General features: G+C 41.3%; 1 protein-coding gene across 1 annotated transcript in view; it reads left to right on the top strand.

Annotated features, from left to right (window-relative positions):
- The first annotated feature begins 10788 nt into the window (after positions 1 to 10788).
- The window catches only part of AGPS (alkylglycerone phosphate synthase), a 52715-nt gene continuing 43179 nt past the window's right edge, over positions 10789 to 20324 (top strand). The window contains exon 1 of the mRNA XM_033064388.1: positions 10789 to 10982. Coding sequence (XP_032920279.1) covers positions 10789 to 10982 — 194 coding nt within the window. The remainder of the gene's footprint in view (positions 10983 to 20324) is intronic.

The raw sequence follows: 20324 nt of genomic DNA, 5'->3' as shown, positions 1-20324 counted from the left end.
AGAGGCACTTGGGGCAGGGCAGAAAATAGTAAAAGCCTATCAAGGTAATAGAAGCCAAGGTAAAATGGCAGAGTACATGAGCAGGGGACAGAAGCACCCTCAGCCTTACCCACTCAGACATCTGGCTCAGTTAGTGGCTTTCCATGCCACAAATGTTTCTTTCCACCTGTTTGGCATTTCTTTGCCCATATGTACATACTTGTGTACGTGAACTTACAGCATTATTTTCCACCTCTGAAAGGCAAACACTTGTGGCACCCATTATTGTCTGAGGCAGGCAGCGCTTTGTCTCCCAAGGTCATTTTTTTATGCCTTAAATACATAATATACAATGACACATAGTTTAAAGAACCTCCCTTTCTTGTGACATGAACAGTTATAATGACATGAATGAGCTTTTGCTTCTGTAACAATACTTTTATAATACTTTACTGCTTTATGAACTTCAAAAAGCAATGTGTGTATTGCGGCCTGGTTGCACAACCTCCTGCTCAGTAACAGAACATTAAAACTGTTTGCACAACACAGTGTTTAAGTAACGCAAAAAGCTTATTGAAAAGGGCTTTGTCATTTCAAAATCTGGAATGCTTTGCTAAGATTGTTAGGGCTACTTTATTTACTTTATCTGCCCATAAGATTCCTGCCAGTTTTCTTACTTTTCTAGTGAAGAGTCATACTTCCTTACTTTATATCCTTTGCTGTGTTATTATCCAAGAGATTTTTAGATAGAAAAAGCTAATTGGCTACATATGAGGAATGATAAAACAGTAATTCCAATACTTCCAGAAGTTACATAAAATTAAGCAGGAAACTGTTTTCTGTAATCTCTGCTCTACTGTAACCTTTGATGGGGTGTGCGTTTACCTCCCTGGTGGCTGAATAGCACTGGCTGTAATAGTTACGGGAAAAGCAGAAGAGGGAAAACTACTGCAAACAGAGCAGGTCTCAGAGGAGAACTGATGTCTTTTGTGTCCTCAGTTCCTGAGGATGTTGGCTGACGCAGCCTGTGACTGGTCAGTCCAAGCCTCTCAAGCACCCCATGCTCCAGCTTGTGAGTGTCTGCCAACAGTTGCCATGCTGTGCTAGACTGCATAATGTCCTAGCAATGCATGAAAGTTTGTTGTTTCCATTTTCAGTTTGCTTTCCATTACCTGGTTCATTTTGTCACTGTGAGACCTTTACTGATGCTAGAAGATGCCTGTCCATTAGCTGGCCAATTTTGGCCAATTTACCAGCAGAAGTTGATGGTGGGAGACAAATTATGAGGGATAATCCTGTGAATTGGACCCATCCCCTCTAGATGAGTTATTACATGCTGTAGTACCATGTCTGAGCTGCTGGGTGAATCCTACATGTGAACTTTGGAGAAAATACTTGTTCAAGTTTAGACGTTCACGTTCCCATCAAAGAGTGCCCTCTGACCACCTAAAGTCACAAGCATTAGGCAAAACTGCAACCACTTGTGTGCAGCTGGCTCCAGCTAAATCAGCAGTGTCCTTGAGAGATCAAAGAACACTCAGGGAAAGAACAGCATCAGGGAAGGGCAGATAGAGCTGCATTGAACAAAACTTCAAAGCATTTCTTTATATTTTATCCTGTAATTAAGCTTAATATTTCTAAATTTTTCCAGGGGTACAAAGCCTACCATGTATGTTATTGCAGTCTTTGGCTGTCCTGGTAGAAGTAAACTACCCCACATCCCTAGAGCACACATTTCCCAGAGGTCTTGCATGTACTTTATTATTCAAGCATATTTGTCTGAAGAAAAAGCTCTACCACCAAGCACAAAATAACAAGTTATGATTTTTAAGTTTCATAGGTTTTTGTTTTATGTTTTAACAAAGCTGCCTTTCCTTTAAAGTGTCCATCTGCAGGGCTATAAACATTAGTGAGGAAGCCTCTGCTTAGGTTTATTTTCTGTTAGCAAGAGCAGTTGGCCATCTGCTGGGTAAAAGGAAGGCTGGGCTTTGGTGCATTTGGAAGCCAAGGTCACAAGCAGCACATTTCAGTCCTTTGCCAATGACACATTTAGGCCGGATTAATAGAAAATTATTAATCAACCCTGCTCAGCTTTCCCAATCTCCTTAGATCAGAACTCAGTATCATGGAATTTCAAATGGCCTTCACACAGAGATGCTACCTACGTAAGGTATTTGCTGTGCCAGATATGGTAGGTCAAATGAAAAGATGTCACCAGGTCTCAGGGTCCAGCTTCAGCCTCTGTGTTTCAGGATGTGAGATGGGAATGTCTGCAGTAGCTGAGGACTCCAGGACTCACAGCTGGCCCTGTGCTGGGACCTCCTGCAGGGATCTGCAGGGCTGAGGACAAAACTTGCCACAGAGGCACTGATTCAAATCAGCTCATTACAGGTCAGCTCTCCAGAAGTCTGAGGGATGCTTGTGCAGCTGGCTCTGGAGTCTTGTTTCAACACTTGGTACATTTTGAAAAGTCCTGGAAGCAACATACAAGGTAAGATGGAGTGAGAAATCAAGGTTAACAGGGGAAAAAAACCCCAAACTTGGAAATATTTTCTTTTAAACCCAGTCAAAACATAACTGACTGAAATCTCAAGTAAGATTGACAAGGCATAAGGATCAAGTTTGCCTGTTTTAACACAGCTAACAATGCCATACAACTCAAGTAAGAACTATGGAAGGCAGGAACACTTGGCAATTCTGCAATACACAGTATCACCCAGAAAATAAATCTGAGACAAATAATTTTTCCTTTTTAATCTTTAATGGCTTTTAGAAAGTGCTTAGAAGCTGCAGTAAAATGTATTTAGATACTATAACAAAAGTGTTTAGAAGATACTTTGCTGATATATAAATACACAATTCAGTTGATTACAAAATAATTGCTAAAAAGCTTTCCGTAAAAGCTGAAGATCCAAAAGCAGTGCTTTCTGCTCTGAGAGTTGGAGAATTGGAATGATGTACTGAGCACTAAATGAAGAATTTAAACATCTTACTGGAGACATAAGACAGAAATTAGCCATCTAAGGAAAAATTCAAACACAGAAGAAAAACTCAAATTAGGGGCTCAAGAGCAGTCATTTTAGCTCTGTCTTGCTTTCCTATGTACCAGGAGTCACAGTCTCCATTCCAGCTGAAACTTGCTATTTTAATTGGAGTAAGGCAGTTTTAATGCCCTTGGCCCAAGTTGCTTCATACCAAGATGTCCAAGCAAGTGCTACCATTGTCACAGCAAGATAATTGTCCTGATAAATGCCTCAATTTTCTAACTCTCCCTCTGCTGAATTTATTATCATGGTTTTATTCTTCCTTCAGTCACAAGGTTGTACTATTTTCCTTAACTGCCCTCTTAAAACTAGTGCATCCATAGGCCAGGAGGGAATGCTCTAGTAGGGGAGCCAACAGTATTATTCCAGAGTCTTGATGTTCCAGCAAGCTTGGGAATGATTGCCCTGAGGTTTCTCACCAAGCTGCTTTCAGCTCACAAGGGCATGAGGAATCACTTAGTACCCCTTTTTATGCCTAGTCATTAGGTATATTTACAGTAGTACTTTCTCCCTCAAAGTCTGGCACTGCTTTCTTTGCCCCTACTTTCTGTTTTACAACTGTTCCTTTGCCCCTAAACTTCCAGTGCTGCAGCGCTGAGGAGCCATGAACACAAGAACAGCTTGTTTTTTCAGTTCTCAACACACAAAGAATGTTGTGTTAAAGAGAAAATAAATTCTGCTTTTCTCTCATTTGAAAATGCCTACCTTCTCTAGCAACATCACTGCATGTAATGGAGCAGTAAGCAAGCAGCAGAGATTAATTATCTCACAAATATTTTGGAGAATCAAGCAGTTCACCCATTTGTGCTGCTCCATTTCCCATGTTTTCAGCTGAAAGAGCAGGCTGCTGTCTAAATTGATGGCATCCTTTTCAGCTGAGACCAGCTTAATCTATTTTGTGTTCTTCAAAAAAGGAGCTGCCTTTGTTGTCCCTTGTATGTGCCACATTTCTCTATTGAAACAAAGCACTGGAGAACAGCATTGGCTTGACAGTGCCTGAGACTGGAGTCCTCAGGTCTGGCAAGGCAGCAGCAGCAGGAGCATTTAAGGTGTCCTGCTGCTGCAAATTCCACAGGATAAACCGACTCCAGTCATTAATTGTATATACTTAATTAAACTTCTACAAGGCGAAAATCAAATATGCAGATGAATTCAAATCACATCATCACCATCAGGAATGAAACAACATTTTTAAAAGTTAAAATCAACAAATAACTGGTATTTCCAAAAAGGAAAAGGAGACAGATGGCCAGGCTGCCTGCTAGTGACTCTCACTGTTCTGTCTTCAGCAGTGCTTACTTACTTATAGGTAATGATACTTTTTAGTGTTTCCTACCCATGAGTGTCCACTTTACTCTTCTCCAGGAGGGTCTCTCTCTCATCACAAAGACAGTTTAGCTGCCTGTGGAGCAGCTGCTGAACTGCTCCAGTTTATGGCCTTGCATATTCAGATAAATTGCTGCTCATTTCTCTTAATATACTGTGCTGTAATTTGAAAAATCCTGAAAATCAACCCTTTTTGCCAGCATTTTGATGCTAAAACTGTGCTTTAAAAACGGCAACAGATTTGTATCTGAGCAGAAATGTTGTTTTACTCATTCAAATATTCTGTTCAGCTGCCTTTGATGGCCTCAGCCTAAACTAGAATTGAATCAACATTTGTTTTGTTTCATATAATGACAGAATTAGCTAAATTTTTTCAAACTTTCTTGATTTACTACCTGATCTCATTATTCAGAATTCAATCTATCTCCTCCTTTTGTTTTTTCCATCTCAGAAGGGACAGAATTGAACAACTTACATCCAGTTCCAAGGAAAAGGACAGTAAGTTATGGAAGCTGTGTGTGTCTGCCCCAAACAAAATTCAAATGGTCTAGTACTAGCATAGTGATAATTTTGATGCCTGTAAACCATGAAATCACTACTTTTCTGATGTGGCAGGCTCTGGTGCAATACCACGTGGTGGATGATGCTGACTAGCTGGTCTTTTAAGTTCCCTGTTCACAGCTCTATGACTCTGGTTCCTCTTTTGCTGACTGCAATTCCTCCTTCCTATTTCTCCATTCCTTGAGCAACAGAAGAGGTACAAAAGAAACATGGTACAAGAAAACAGAATATGGTATGTTTATGGCATTGGCAGTCTCCTGCCAAAGCTTTCTGTGGCAAGCTCAAAAAATGCCATTTCTAAATGTTCAGTTTGCCTCCATTATCTTGCCATGTAATTGCTTAGGGTGCTCAATCCCCTCTTGGCACAGCACATGAAGGGAGCTTTAAATGCTTAATACCACCATGTTTGTCTGTGTTTGTCCACAGTGTGCCTGACTCTCATCTAATCTGTTCTCATTATCTTTGCATGTATTCCTGAATTCTTCATTCTGAGGCATGTTTCCCAAAATGAATTGTATTGGTCCCCTACATTACTTCAGTACATCCGGGGCGAGCACCTCTTTATTTGTCAGTCCAGAGGGAATTTGAGCCAAATCAGAAGGAACTGCTGGAAAATTTGAGGGAACAGACTAAGAAGGAACTGAATATTCTCAGGGCTGAAAAAAGATACAAGTTCAGGGGATGGTAGAAAGTGGCTATTTGGGAAAGTATGTCTTAAAGCAGTTTAGTGCATAAACTGCAAATCTGCAGAACATCAGGACTCAGCCTAATCCATGTCCCCATCAGACCTTAAATGACAGTCATGGTCTCCACTCTTAGCTGTGTGTTAAAAGACTATGCATCTGATTTATTAAAAGGACATGGGTGCCTGCATATATCAGATGCCTCAGAGTGATTGTACACTGCCTTCCATTTTCACAAAGCACCTGAAAATTCAGATGTTTAATAAAATTCCCTCTTATTAGTTAGATAATCTTGACTTTCCATTAGTAGCTACCTTTACAGGACAATTTTACTATTGTGTAGGAGATAATTATCAAGTAATATGATATAAAAGTTATTGAGACAGGCAAAATTGGTATACAGAAAATTCAGGTCTGGAGTTACTAAAGCAATAGTAAAAATATATCACTAATAACTCTGATTTGGAGCACAGGTGGAAGGCTTAGTGAAGTCACAGCAGTTTCACTGAGAAGCCTATATGTGTTTTTAAATATACTATGGACAAGGACTTAATATTTGATTCTCAGTGATTATCCCTTGTTCAGATACAGACTAACTTCTAAGTTCTAGCATATCTAAGTTTCAGTTCACCTTGTTGTCTGAAAGCTGAAATCATTGAGCTCCTTTTACATTTTCTCTCTTTAACAGGAGAGAGTTGACCACCATGTACAAAAAGACCTTCATTTTTTGTATGAGTAAAGAGAGAAGACACTGCTCAGTAAACTTTTCTATACAAAAAAGGTCAGCTTCTGGTTGGAGATCCCTAAATTAGAGGTTTCATTAAAGGCTCATTCTCTTTCTTATAATTTTTCCCCTATTATCACTCCTATCCTTGTGTAACTTTACAAATCCAGGCTGATCCTTGCCAATGGCTTGAGGTCCTGCAGGCTTCTCTGTAGCTCTAACCTCTGAGACCAGGGCCTTTCTTTTTCTGCGGCACCAAGGCCGACAAGCTGAGCTCATAGTGCTGTAAGCTGGTTGTGGATGGATGGATGGGTTGATGGACAGAGGCAGTGCCTTTTCCCAGGGACTCTGCTGACGTTATAAAAGTGACACAATGCCTAAGTAGGTCTTAGAGAAATTGGCTACTTTTGGAAAACTTCTTGGCCCATTCCATATCAACAAAACTCCTCCCAGAGCATGAATTAGTATGTGTTGAATGACATGTTCACAAATGTGTGTAGGCTTGGTTGGTTTTTTTTTTCCCTCTGAAAAAAATGACTAATCCAGAGGTTATCTCAAGGACTTACGCCTTTTTCCCCCTTTTATTGCCTCAACAGCTTCTTCTGAGTCCATGATTCAGCTGTGGATGTCTCACACCCATCCTAAACCTAGGGCAGCCAAAACCGCACCTCTTCTGTAGGCGGTGTCTTTTTGTACAGGGGTACAGAACAAAAAGGTGTTCTAATACATTAGTGTCAATCACAGCTTAATAGTGGCTGAACTGGAGAAAGCAAGACCATCTGGAACACGCCTTATTCAATAGGTGTTTCCTCCTGTTTAAACCTTGCAAGTAGCACCATGAAATGAAGAGTCTTCAAAACATTAGTTTCTACTTTTTCATTTTTCTAGAAAGCAAAGGTTTCTTTATGTCTGTTTTCTCAAAGCCTAGTATGATAATGTTCTTCTGCCTTCAGAAGCACTGAGGTGAATTAAGAATTGTAGCTCAAACCTGAGTCACTTTAAAAATAAACAAAAAGAATCCCACAATTTTTTCTGCTATTTAGTCAGTAAAGGAATAGTACAAATATGTACTACAGCACTGCACTTCCTGCCAGGACTGGGAACTTTCTCACATTTCAATAAAAATTCTTTGAAATGTTTCAAAATTCTTACTGCAGTTTAGGTTGAACCCTGTACTTTACCTTCTCTCCCTGATGTATGTACGGTTGCTACCTCCCATCAATTAATTTTCTGCATCTGATACCTACATCTCAGGGGCTCTCATGCTATATTAGGTCATTCTCTACAACCTGTTGCAGGACTCCACTCAAGGAAAGAAGATTTATCCAAAGAATCTTTTGTTTGCAGAGCCTGTGTGCAGGTTGCCTAGGAGTGTAGTGTTTGCCCTGAGAGCAGGTTCCCTCTGTGGTCTCCCATGGGACCACTGCATAATGGAACTCTGAGGCACCTTGTTATGAAGACCTCTCACTTTAAAGTACTCTGGCAACTTTATTTTGTCTTACACTGTAAATTGGCTTTAAAACTATGTTTCTTGAAAATGTCAATATGCAGAACTCTGGAAATGCAGGCCTTTGATGACATGAGGTGTCACACTGAGCTGGCTGGTTTACAGATGCACTTGATTTTGTGGGAAGGACAGCTCATGGAATGGCAAAGGCTACTGTGGTACTCAACAACAATTAGAATACTTCCACCTCCTGCATTGTAGATCTGCTGGTATTTTTACTGATGTAAGTTCTCTTTGGTGTCATAACATACTAATTTCAAAATCATGTTTCCTACGTTTCTTTCTCAGCACTAGTATTTATCAGAATTAATTATATGGTTAAATTAGATATAGGTTTTGAAAACATGCCAGTGGTGGTTCACTTCAGGCAAATTATAAACAGTGACCTCATAATCTGACAGCACGTTATCTTACTGCTGCTTTTTATGAAGATTGCCATCCTTCCAAAGGAAGCAAGGATTGCATGCAGAGCACTGGTAGGAGCTTAACATTCTTATTCTAAGAAAAGACCCCTCTTGCACAAAAATGAGGTGTGACTTAGCTATTCATCTGCTTTGCAAAAGACAAGGCTCTCAATAGTTTCCAAATCATACCATCATGTCTCCATTCACATATACTTAAAAATTAATTTGGAACTTTTTTGAGAAATAAGTTGTGAGGTGGTGACAAATATTACCAATCAGATTCTAGTTGAGGTCAGTTTTTTACTGTGAAGCTCTACAATTAGGATTAAAATGACCAGTGGGCTCATTATTGTTCCTGACAAGTGACTGTGATACAAGGAGACATCCTAGGAAAATCTGAAGCCTCCTACAGGGGATATAGTATCTCTTTGGCAGCTTTCAGCCACCTGGAAAGTTTTAGGTAACTGTGACTGAAAGTCCCTCCAGCTATATCCAGAACTTCAGTAAACAATGTGAATGGAAATTCAGTCAAGACCTGTGTTTGTTCCCTACAGACTGCCTCTGCAGCAGCAGACAGCTAAATGTGGATATGCATGAGTTAATCCAGAAACTTGTATACGAATTATTCACAGGGGGGAAATTTAACTCCATAACCAAACTATCAAACTGCCACAACAGTTGTTTATGTTGCAGTAATACCAGAAACCTAACTTAAGGCTGAGATCCCATTGCAACTAGTGCAATCACTGCCCCAGGAAAATTGCAGACTGTTTTCTAGACAAAGTACACAAAGGGCATAAAATCAATTAACAATGGTGAGAATAAAAGCAAAACAAACACTAATAACACCTGGGTGGCTTTTATGAACTGCTTCTCATCAGTAGGCATTACTGGGGTTGGTCCTACATCATCACACAATCCATAGTGCATTTATCTTCAGACCAGTCTGTCTGGGGTCATACTGTTGTCCTTGGTTTATATATGGGGAGCTAGGACTCAAAGAAGCACCAATATTGCATGTGAGGTAAGGAACTGAGCCCAAGTCTCACTGCTTGTGCAGTACACACTGCTCCCCAGAGAACTTCCTGCAAATTGCTTAGCTAATGGAAAGGTACCATGTTGAAGTATCATGGGAGAAACAGGTCCCTAAAGGAGGTTTGAAAGAGAGCAAGAGTTTCATCAATTTTCATGGGATTTTATTTCACATACGTAACAAACATCTGAGGAAGAAATGAACAAGTAAATCAACACTGATAAACAAAATGTCATTATGACTTCAGGACTTCCAAAAAGCTGGTCAGTGCCAGTCAGTGGCAAAAACCAATCATGCAAGTAGGTCCTGTGTGACAACTGAGTAGGCTCCAACAGTGTGAGATACTTTATGTCACAGAAGAAAAGTTGGAATTAATCTGAGCAGGTCATCTAGCCCATCACCTTGCCCTGAGCAGAACTGCTTATAATGATATGTCTGATAGATGTATGTTGTCTGTTGTCTGTTCTTAACACTGTCTAATGAAGGTGACTTTGTTCTCTACTTTGGCAGACGCCAACAGTTTTTCATTTTCACTGCCATTAGAAAGTAGTCTAATGCTAATACTGAAGTTATATCTTGCAGTTTGAGCTCATTACTTCTCACCAACCTAGCTGGGACATGAACAGCAGATTGATTGCTTCCTTTCACTCCACAGCAGTCTTTTACATACCTGAAGACTGATAACCTATCTTCCTGAGTCTTTTGTAAGGGACTCAGTTTGTTAAGCTTTTTTTCATTCCCTGATGGAAAAATTCCTCTTTTTATCTGTTCTACTTTAAAAAGTTTCCAGTTTTTTACATCCTTTCCTGAGTGGAAATCCAAAGCATTCTGGTACATCAAGGCAAATTCACAGCAGAAAGCACCTGGGGCTGGCATCAAATCAGTAAATCCCCTTAAATCCCAGTTCTTCTCCCTCTACAACGTAATGCAGGGCCCAGATACAGTCAGGATTGCCAGTTTCCACGAGGACTGGCCCAGTGATGGCTATCCCAGACACAGAAGGGGACGCATTCCCAGCAGTCGGTCAGCATTCGGGACCTGGATCCTCCCTTCCAGCACAGCCAGGTGGCACAGCTCAGAGAGGCACCGGGCTCAGCAGCCCTGCACTCACCAGGGCCTTGCACCCCTATCAACAGCCCTGATAAAATCTGTGCGATAATCTGATAAAACACCTGTACGATTATCTGACACCTCACCGACCCACTTCTTAAGTAACCCGCCTATGTTATTGCCAATAATTAGCATTTCTTCATTAGCTTAGGCAATCCTCCTCTCTGAAGGCCACCTTTGTGTTCTCTCAAGTTTGTTCAGCGACCCAGAGGGGCTGTAATTACAGCACCGGAGGCGGGAAATCTGTAGTGAACGCCTCTTCTGTCAGCAAGCGCAGCGCTTCCCCGGCAGGAAGCACGGGCGGGAGCGGCCCGGGGAAGGCAGCGAGCGGCCGGGGGGGCGGGCGGTGCCGCCGGGCGGCGCCTTCCGCCCGCGCGCCCTCTCACCCGGCGGCGGTCGCGGCACAACACGGAAGCGATGGCGGCCGCGGCCGGGGAGGCAGCGGGAGGCGGCGGCGGCTCCCCGTCCTCCGCCCGGCGGCGGCTGCGCATCATCTCCGGGCACCTGCGGGGCTCGCCGCGGGCCCCGGGGCGGGGAGCGCTGTCCCCGAGCCCCTGCAAGGCGCAGGGCGGCTCCGCCGGGCCGGCCTCCGGCTCTATCCCGAAGAAGCGGTGGGTGCGGGCGGGGGTCCCCGCGGCAGGGCCGGGCCGGGCGGGCTCCCGGAGCGCGGGGCCGGGGCTGCGGGCCGGAGCCGGGGCGACCCTCGTGTGACAGCGCCCGGACAGCGCTCCCCTGCCGGGCGGGGACGGGCGCGGGCCGGCGGGGCCGGGAGGGCCCGCGTGGGCTCTGCGGGAGGAGCGGGGCTCCCGCGGGAAGGAGCGGCAGGCGCGTCCAGGCGCGGGTGAGCTGCTGGAGCCTGCACCGCTGAGGGCAGCGAGGAAACCCAAAGAAGGCGGTCTTCAGCCTCTTCCGTTCTGTAGTAAGCGGGATGGTGTTAGAATGGAGAGTCGTTCATGGGCGTCTTAATCGCATCTTTAGATGTGATGGAGTTTTGTTTTTGTAAAATACTTTGAGACTGCTTTAATGAAGAATTCAGCACGTGTGAAGAGCAGGGTCTGTGTCTGGTCTCTCAGTCCTCCGCTGTTCACAGAAACCTTGAGCTGATGTGAATACTGGCAGAGTGTGCTCATACATTAGGCTCTTACAAAAGTTTCTTAGAAATAAATGATTTTAGAGTTATGAACTACTTTTTCTGGTTCTTGCTGTCTGTAGTAGTAAGGAGTCAGTTACATTGCATCAAGGGAAGACAAACAGCCAAATCCTCTAGTTCAGAGTTGTTTCACTGGCTCTTGCATTTGTTTTTCTGCTAGATTTAAAAAAAAAATACTATGATTATAATGCCATTATGTAGTTCCATGTAACTTATTATCATGAGGCCCCCTTTCTGCTGGGGTAGACTTGTATTAGTTTTGTGGTGTCTTTTTACTGCTCCCCCTTTCTCAGATGTGGATTTTCTACATGTGTGTTGGCTTTCTATCTTACAAGAGCATTTTAAGGCTTAGGTTGTAGACAGCCCCCTGTTCTCTCTTGAGCTGTGGATGGGAACTAGTTCATTAGTGCACGGGGGCAGCCAGAGGCAGACTGGGCCAGCAGTGAATAGGAGAGCTGTTCCTCCTTTGAGCAAAGTACATTCAGCCCATGCTTCGCTCCCAACCTTTTCAAAAAGAGAGCAAGAAACAGCCTGGATTCTTCTGACAGGCAGTTTGTGGCCTATGGTCACAAGCTGAACTTGCCTGCTTTGGGAGGACTGGCATGTCATGCACATGCAGTCAGATGTGAACAGCTTTGAAAGCTTTTAGTTCTCATTGTGGGGAATTTGGTACTTGTGCAGGAGATGAGTCAAACAGCGCTGCTCACTGGGAGAAATGGGTTATCTGAAGTGGTTGCCTTGATATTGAGTTTTTCTTTGGTTTGAATCTAGGAAAAAATCACTGTTTCTGAAAAAATACCAACTTAGCTATTTTTTGGGGACTTATTTTAAATGGGTTGCTGTATAATTTCTGCAACCAGTTATTGCATCTGTGCAGAACAGGAGAAACAAACTTTTATGAAGATGTCTGTGAACTCAAAGATGGCTTTTTTCTCAGCAGAGACACAGGCTTGGGGAGCTTAACACCTGTACTGCTACAAGTTATTGACATTCCTCTATTAGGATTTGCTGTGGGATCATAATGGATTAGTATTTTACTCTAAATAACTTGATCTGGACTCAGAATAAAAATTTGCTGTGGAGGTGTAAGGGAGCTGCTGGAAAACTTAGCTTGTTCTTCACCAGAGGTACAACTTGCTGTACTTAGAGCCCAACCTTTTTGTTCTGTGTGTAGAAAAAAGAAAAACTTAAAGGGAGCTTTATCTCTGTTTTAAGTTTCTGTCTGAACATCTGAGATTCGGTTGAAACACTACCAAGATGCTGTATGTGAAAATTCTGATACTTCAGTGTAGCTAGGAAATTAGGATCTTGGTTGAACTCATGTTTGAGAATAATATCTGGGTTTTGGAGTGATGGAGGAGAAAGTTCTGTCACCTGCACTGATTGGAGGGGGCAAGTGATGAATTCCTGAGTCTTGTTCTAGTGACTTACAGCTAATCTGGGGCTGATTTTTATTTGTGAGGCTGAGAAGATTGATGGGAAAATTTAGTAAAAATAACTGACCTAGAGACAGTGCATGCCCTTTATTGGTAATATTAGGACAATCCAAAGCTGGATGCTGTTTTCTTGTACTCTATTGAATGCTAATTCAGCTCTTCTGCCTCTTTTGAACTGATACTTTGATTTTTTCCTAGCAAAGCTAGCCAAAAGTACCTTAAGCAAAATGTTTGTTGTTTATACTTGTTGCATGTTTCCTGTAGTATTTGAAATAGTAGCAAAGCTACAGACACTACTTTAGCAGATTTAGGTGCACTCTCCTCATGTTGCGTTTCTTCTGCAAGTAAATGGCTTTCTTTGATGAAAAAAGTCCTTTTTATTACTTTAGGTCTGTGATCACATGATTTTTTTTCCTGGCTGCTTTTCTAACAGACAGTGGCCTCTAGAAACATGGCTTTCTTGTTGGTAGTTCAACGACCAAACTGTTAAAGATTTTATCCCGACAGTATCCCTCACCAGCAAGGGGAGGGTGGAGAGTACGTGGTATTGACTGAAGGTCTGTGGGTCTCGTGCAATTCTTCCTGTTTCCAAATAAAAATGCCTTGGAAGACTGAGCAATGCATTTACGTATTGATATGTGTAGGAATTGTAATACACTTTCTACTTTCTCAAGTTACAGTTATTGAGATGGGAAAATTCTTCAAAAGACAAGCAACTGTTTGAGTAGCCTCTTGAGGGAAATCTTCGGTACTGTAAGAGTAGAGAGATGCTATTTCTCAATGGCATTCCTGGCTTGAATGTAGTATTTTAATTGAGTGTTGCAGTGAAAGATGGAATCGTAGTTACACAGTATGTATTGTAGCCTTAAGAGGATGATAGGCATGCTGAAAATGTTGGTAAAACAATTGAGCCTGAAAAGAACTCTTCTTGAAATTACTTTTCCTGTCCTTTTATGTTATGCTATTGAGTTTTGTTGCCTGGTAAGCTCACATTGCTGGTGAGACTTGAGTTAAAAAACTTCAGAATAACTGTGTATACATGAAGTGTTCAACTTGTACTGCTTTGGAAGCCGTCAGGTGCTGCAACTTCCTAGAACAGAGTTGTACCAGAGTAATTGCTAGGTGTGCTAGAAAGTAACAGTGCCTCAGGAACGGAGTATGCACTGATGCTGGTCTCATCAAAATAGCTTGTATAGTATGAATTACTTAAATCAAACTTTCAACAATTTGGTCTTTGTTAAAAGGGATAATTGATTTAGTTTAACTAAATGTTGATTCAGTAGCTTGTAGGCTTAAAATTTATTCTGTCCTGGGGCAACAGAAAGCAGGCCAGGATCTCCTGCTTATCCTATCTCTCTGCGGAGAAGCTGCTTTCCTAGGGGATGAAGAGAGGCTTGTGAATATCTTTTAATTATTGTGGACATACTGTTACACAGGGTAAACTAAGGGATGAGTGTGTAGCGAGCTGACTGCTGTGTGTCGAGTTCACAGGCAGGTTGTTCAGGGTGATGTGTTCATGTTACTGTACCTTCTTCATACAGACACTTGCAAATCCTGCTGCTAACGATTATGATGTTATTATGCAGCAACATAAATTAACTCCTAGAGAATTGGTACTACTTGAATATAACAAGTGTCTACAGAGAGGCTTTGTATCTTACCTCAATACTCTTTATTATAAAGACTTCATCTTTTAGAAGACAGTATTTAAGCAACACGTGGTGTTACAGCTGTATCCTGGTGTAACTGACTTCTGAGTTTAAGGTGATGAAAAGGGGTGAAGAAGGAAAGGGCTGGTGCCACTTCACCAGTCTTGAGAAATCAGAAGAGTAAGAACCTGTTGCATTGAGGAAGGTGTGGCAGTTCACTGGAGGTTGTGATTGCATCAAAGCAATTAACTGTTAGTCAAAGTTAATACTTGAGGAACAGATAAAGAAGAATCTGTCATGGAAACCTTAACATGAAAAAAAGTGTCATAATCTGTGATATTCATGTGTAACAGCAATTCATATCAGAATGTGTGTAGGAAATCTATAAACATTTCAGTAACACAATAGTTATTTTTAGATCATTTCATAACAAGTAAGCCAAACCAGATATATTAATTAACTAAATGTTATTAGAAAAAAAAAAAATACTAGATGAAAGTGTGAAGTGTTTGATATGTGAAGCCCAATGTAGATTATTATATGAAAGCAAGTAGCAGTTTATGGCAAAAACTACTTGTAGATCAACTGCTTGATACCTAGTGAGATTAGTACTACTACATACAAGAGAAGGAATGTGTATATAGCTGTTTATTTAAACTTGATGTGTTTATTTAAACTGAATAGAATTAGAATAATCTGATAATGCAATAGATTAAAGTGATTACTTGGACTAGAAGCTACTTAGCTACTTTGAGCTGAAGCAAATTAAGGAGATCAGTAGCGTAGAAGTTGTTGACTGCAGTCAACTAGACTTTGCTCAAGTGTTACTGTACCTCTTTGTAGAAAATAAATAAAGTGGAGTATTAAAAATCAGTTACAGATTGAATGTGATGGACAAGCCTAATACCTCTGTAGTGTTGTTATATCCAAAACTGGGCTGTTTTGTGCAACACCATTGATGGTGCAAGCCAGAAAGGTTTCTTGAGCCATGATGTATTTACTACAAAGTGTGCTAAAAAATTCTCTATGGGATAGGTAAAAAGCTGTCCAGGAGCTGAACTTACTTGTGCAGAAAAATGGCAGATAGTTGATTCCTTCAGTAAGTTATTTCTTTTAACACAGCAAAGCAAATTTCCTGGTTTTGCAAGCTTTCAGAAAATACTTCTCAAAGCACTGATCTCTTTGCGCTGTTTCATTTAATGCCTGGAAGTAGCCATGTGTGTGCATTTTGTAGTAGAGCAGTCTCTTCAGAGATAAAAGTGAAACTGGTGTCAGCTGAAATAGTAGGTGGAAGAGTAGGTAGAGAGAGCTTCTAGTAAAGTATTCTGTTGCATAAGAATCATCGTTTGGCCAAGTGTCTACTGGGAAGAATGATTATAATGTCTTGGCTTTCCTCGATCTTTAATTTGCCCTAATTGACTTTATTTACTATGGAAGAACACCAGTGAAACACTAATTTCCTTATTCCTTGGGGCTTTGTTTATGACAGTGTGGCGAAATGAAGTGTAATGAAATAGTCAAAGCTAAAAATGTGTGTAAGGAAAGTGAGCACTTGTTTTATCAGAATAGTTTAAAGAAAAACACTCTGAGTTTGGGTGCCTTAATCCTTGATGTTTTATGCCTAAAATCTGGTTGTCTGCATTTGCTGCATTCTGTAGGTTTAAACTGTAATTATGAGCCCTTGCTTGCCTTCTGTTTCTTACAGTCAAATTACAATTCAGATTTCCAAATGTGAGCTGGAAAGACAAGGCAATGCAGAGCCAGTGTGTGTTACAGTGTATTTCCCTTTCTCCAGGGAGCTGGAGTAGTGAGCCAGACCTAGGGAAGGGTAGGATGCTGCCCTGGCTTCACCTGGCAAAGCTGCTTGCACCTGGGCTGGGTAGTATGGCAACAAATATGTAACGCTCTTCCAAAAAGTTTAGTCTTGAATTATATGAGTATGACATTGCTATTGCCTCTGTAGTCATAGAGGCTTGGAGGTCTCCTCTGGATGTCTTCTGCTTCCCTTGCTGCTGAGGGTAATTCACTTGAGTCTTGAGGAATATACATTTCAGATGGCAATGCAAGAAGATCTGAACAGCTTGGTCTTCCTTCAGGCTGTGTGATTTACAAATCAGAGCTGACTGATCAGCCTTTCTTTTAAAATCTGACCTCTTTAGGCTTCACTTTTTTGGGAAGCCATATGTAGTATTTCCTCTGACTTGTTATGTAGCATGTAGGCATGAAGTGCTAGAAACTGCAGTACATAAATCAAACCACAGTTCTTAAATTGGCAGTACTCTGGTGTGGTGAAACAAAAGAAGGAATAAATGTAAAATTACTCATTCCAAAAACAACCCTTCCTGTCTCCAAATAGAAATCTCAGACTTGCTCAGTATGGTTTTGAATATTGAAATGGGGTGCTTAAATTTCTTGTTCTGGTGTCTACCTGCCACAAGATAATAGTACTGCCTATTAGTGTGTGGTGGTGTGAAATCCCTTGCCTTTGTGTTGAGAGGTGGCCAAGATGTTTGGCTCAAATATTGTTCTACAAACATGCAAGCTATTACTTTAGATTTTAATTTAATTACTATCATCACACCAATGATGGGAGCTATGCTGTCTGACAGAGTAATGCTTTGTGTACTTAGTTTACTCAGGAATAGTTCAACCAGAAAAAAAAACACTTAGGAGTTAAAATTCTTAAACTCTGTTCCGTATTTTAGAGCCTGATCAAAGTGCCAGGTGGTTTAGCAGCAACCTAGGAAATTAAGGCCCTTAGAACAGGGAAGCAGATGGGAATGTGGTTAGTGGAGCAGAAAAGCCTCATATCTGAGCCTGTCTTTTTGTCCTTAATTAATAATATCTCACTATGATTTTGTGGGAAGTATCTGTAATGACATCAGGACTAATGATAATTTCATACCTGGCCATTATCAGTTTCTCTCATGTCACTAGTTTCTTTAGGGCCTGGCCTTTTGTGTCTTGCTCTGATTGTCTCCAGATTTGCAGGTGCTTTCTCTAGCTTGTTTCATGCTTCATTGTTGCATATTTATTTTGGCACTGCCTTGCAAGAGGACTTCCCTCTCTAACTTAAAGGGGAAGCTGTTTGAGCCTTCCTCAATTTTGCTTAGTAATATCAAGTCTGTTCTGACTTTACAGGATTCAACAAACTACAGAGGTCAGGTATATAGAAATACTGCATTTAGTCAGCAGAGGGAGAAATCTTCCCTTGAGGAGGACTGTAGTGATTGGGATTTGAAAGGAACATTTAGTTAAAAAAATCACTTGAGCTGGCCAATTCTGTGTCACCTTCTCAGATGGGAGCAGCTCCACTGTGTATGACTTAGTTTCTTCGTGGAACTTTGTATAAATATATGCAGCATTTATAAATATGCATACATAGAAATAAGGATAAAAATGGGCAAGTCTGCAAAACATGATCTAAGAACCCTTTTTGATAATCTGTCACACAACACAGTAGCACAAGGCATTCCCATGCTATGGAACACAAGTGAATCCTTGTCCTTTCCTGTATGAACCCTGCATGTGTAAAGATCAGAGAGAGGAGGCAGCTGAAGAGGCTTCTCTATCTGGACAGCTCTGCTCAGTTTAATTTTTGGCTGAAATTTTAGAATCAATTCTTCAGTATGTAAGAACAACATTGACTGGCTATTTCACAGAGCTGTGTGTGGAGTCATTTCAGTAGTCAGTAACCGATAAAGTTTGCTTTAAGTGCCAGATTTGTCAAAGGCTTGTTGAAATGTCTGAATCAAGCAATTGTAGTGAAATACATGACCATGACTTTTTTCTGTTTGATTAATTAAAATCTTGCACGCAGGCACTTTGAAGAAAATAAATTTTGTTTAAGCAAATTCTATGGAATTACACTGATAGTATGTCAGCAGCCTGTGTTAATATTATCTTTGTAATGAAAACCTTTGGTAATCAATCATCACATGGTTATCTTGCATGTAATGCTGGAGCTGAAAGTGATTGAGACAGTGCTTTCTCTGAATCACAAAGTCTTTTTGAAATGGTCACTCCTGATTATCTTATTCTTAGGCAGTCAAAGAGTAAGAACTGCATTTACTGAATATAGAGCAGGGAGGTAAATGATCTTTTGACCAACTTCTTTGAGATACATTTCTTCTAACTAAAATTCTGTTTCAAGGCTGGTAATTTTGTTTGTAATGTAAACAAATGACAAACTTTTAAACCAAAGCTTGATTAATGTGTAATTACTGCTAGTATATTTAAGTCTTAAATACCTTTACACTGATACAGTTCTGATGACTTTATCACAAGATCTCTTAACTATGATGTGGTTGTGCTTAAGATTTTTCAATTTTCTGCTTGTATTTTGGCAGTTGTGAGTTTGGTCTTTATGTATTTATAGTTTTATGCTATTGCATTCTGGTTGTATTCGATATGTTATTCTTGCACTTCTTGAGGTTTTGTTGTTTATGACTTTCAGTCCAAATGTGCCTCATCAACTGAATGTTAAGAATGCTGTGGGATTGCAGTAGTGATGACAAACAACTAAAATCATTATTCTGTCAAGAAAATTCTATGTCAAGAAAATAAATTTAAATACTAAATGTCTTTTTTATTCTGAAAATAGATGTTACCTATTTGTATGTTGATGTTTATGAATAGAGTGAAAACCAAGCATCTTTCGCACATTACACTTGCCAGTTGGAAAATACCACCATATCATCAGTGATCTACTCCTCCCTCTCTACACAGAAGAAAAACAGACAAATCCCTTCAGTCTCTACAACCCCATGTACTGCTGCAGGCTGGGGGCAGAGTGGCTGCGAAGTAAAAGGCCCAGTGGAAAAGGATCTCCAGGTGCTGGTCAGCAGCGGGCTGGTGTGAGCCAGTGCATGCCCAGGTGGCCAAGAAGGCCAAAGGCATCCTGGCCAGGATCAGCAATAGTGTGGCCAGCAGAACTAGGGCTATGATCATCCCCCTGTTCTCGGCACTGGTGAGGCTACACCTCCAATCCTGTGTTCAGTTCTGGGCCCCTCACAACAAGAAAGCCATTGAGGGGCTGGAGTCTATCCAGAGAGGGGCAGTGGAGCAGGTGCAGAGGCTGGAGCACGGCTCTGGTAAGGAGTGGCTGAGGGAGCTGGGGTCATTGAGCCTGGAGAAAAGGAGGCTCAGGGGTGGCCTTGTCACTCTACAGCTCCCTGTCAGGAGGTTGTAGCCACGTGGGGGTTGGTCTCTTCTCCCAGGCAGCAAGGTGACACAGGATGAGAGGAATGGCCTCAAGCTGCACCTGGAGAGGTTCAGGTTGTACATCAGGGGGAATTTCTTTGCTGAAAGGACTGGCAGACATTGGAACAGGCTTCCCATGGAAGTGGTGGAGTCACCAGGAACTGACTGGATGAGGCACTTAGTGCTGTGGTTTAGTTGGCATGGTGGTGTTTGGTGAAAGGTTGTACATAATGATCTTAAAGGTCTTTCCCAACCTTAATGATTCTATGATTCAATACAGTGTGCAATGACTTAAGCTGGTGGTTGCTTTTATGGAGCTGGTCTTTCAAGTCACAGGATGCAATCTAAAGGAGTAATGGTTGTGGTTTCAGAATTTTTTTTTGCTCTAAGCTATGAACTTTTGATATGTACTTGATTTCTTGAATTGCTGTCTGGTAAGACTTTTTTCCAAAACCATATAATAGAAAATCACTTTGGATCTGTAATATGCTAATATTGTCACTCACATATTTTTCT

Source organism: Catharus ustulatus, chromosome 7 (genome assembly GCF_009819885.2).
Source record: "Catharus ustulatus isolate bCatUst1 chromosome 7, bCatUst1.pri.v2, whole genome shotgun sequence".
In the NCBI taxonomy this organism is placed as follows: domain Eukaryota; kingdom Metazoa; phylum Chordata; class Aves; order Passeriformes; family Turdidae; genus Catharus; species Catharus ustulatus.
Note: the sequence above shows the minus strand (reverse complement) of the source record. Positions and strands in the feature narration are given on the sequence as shown.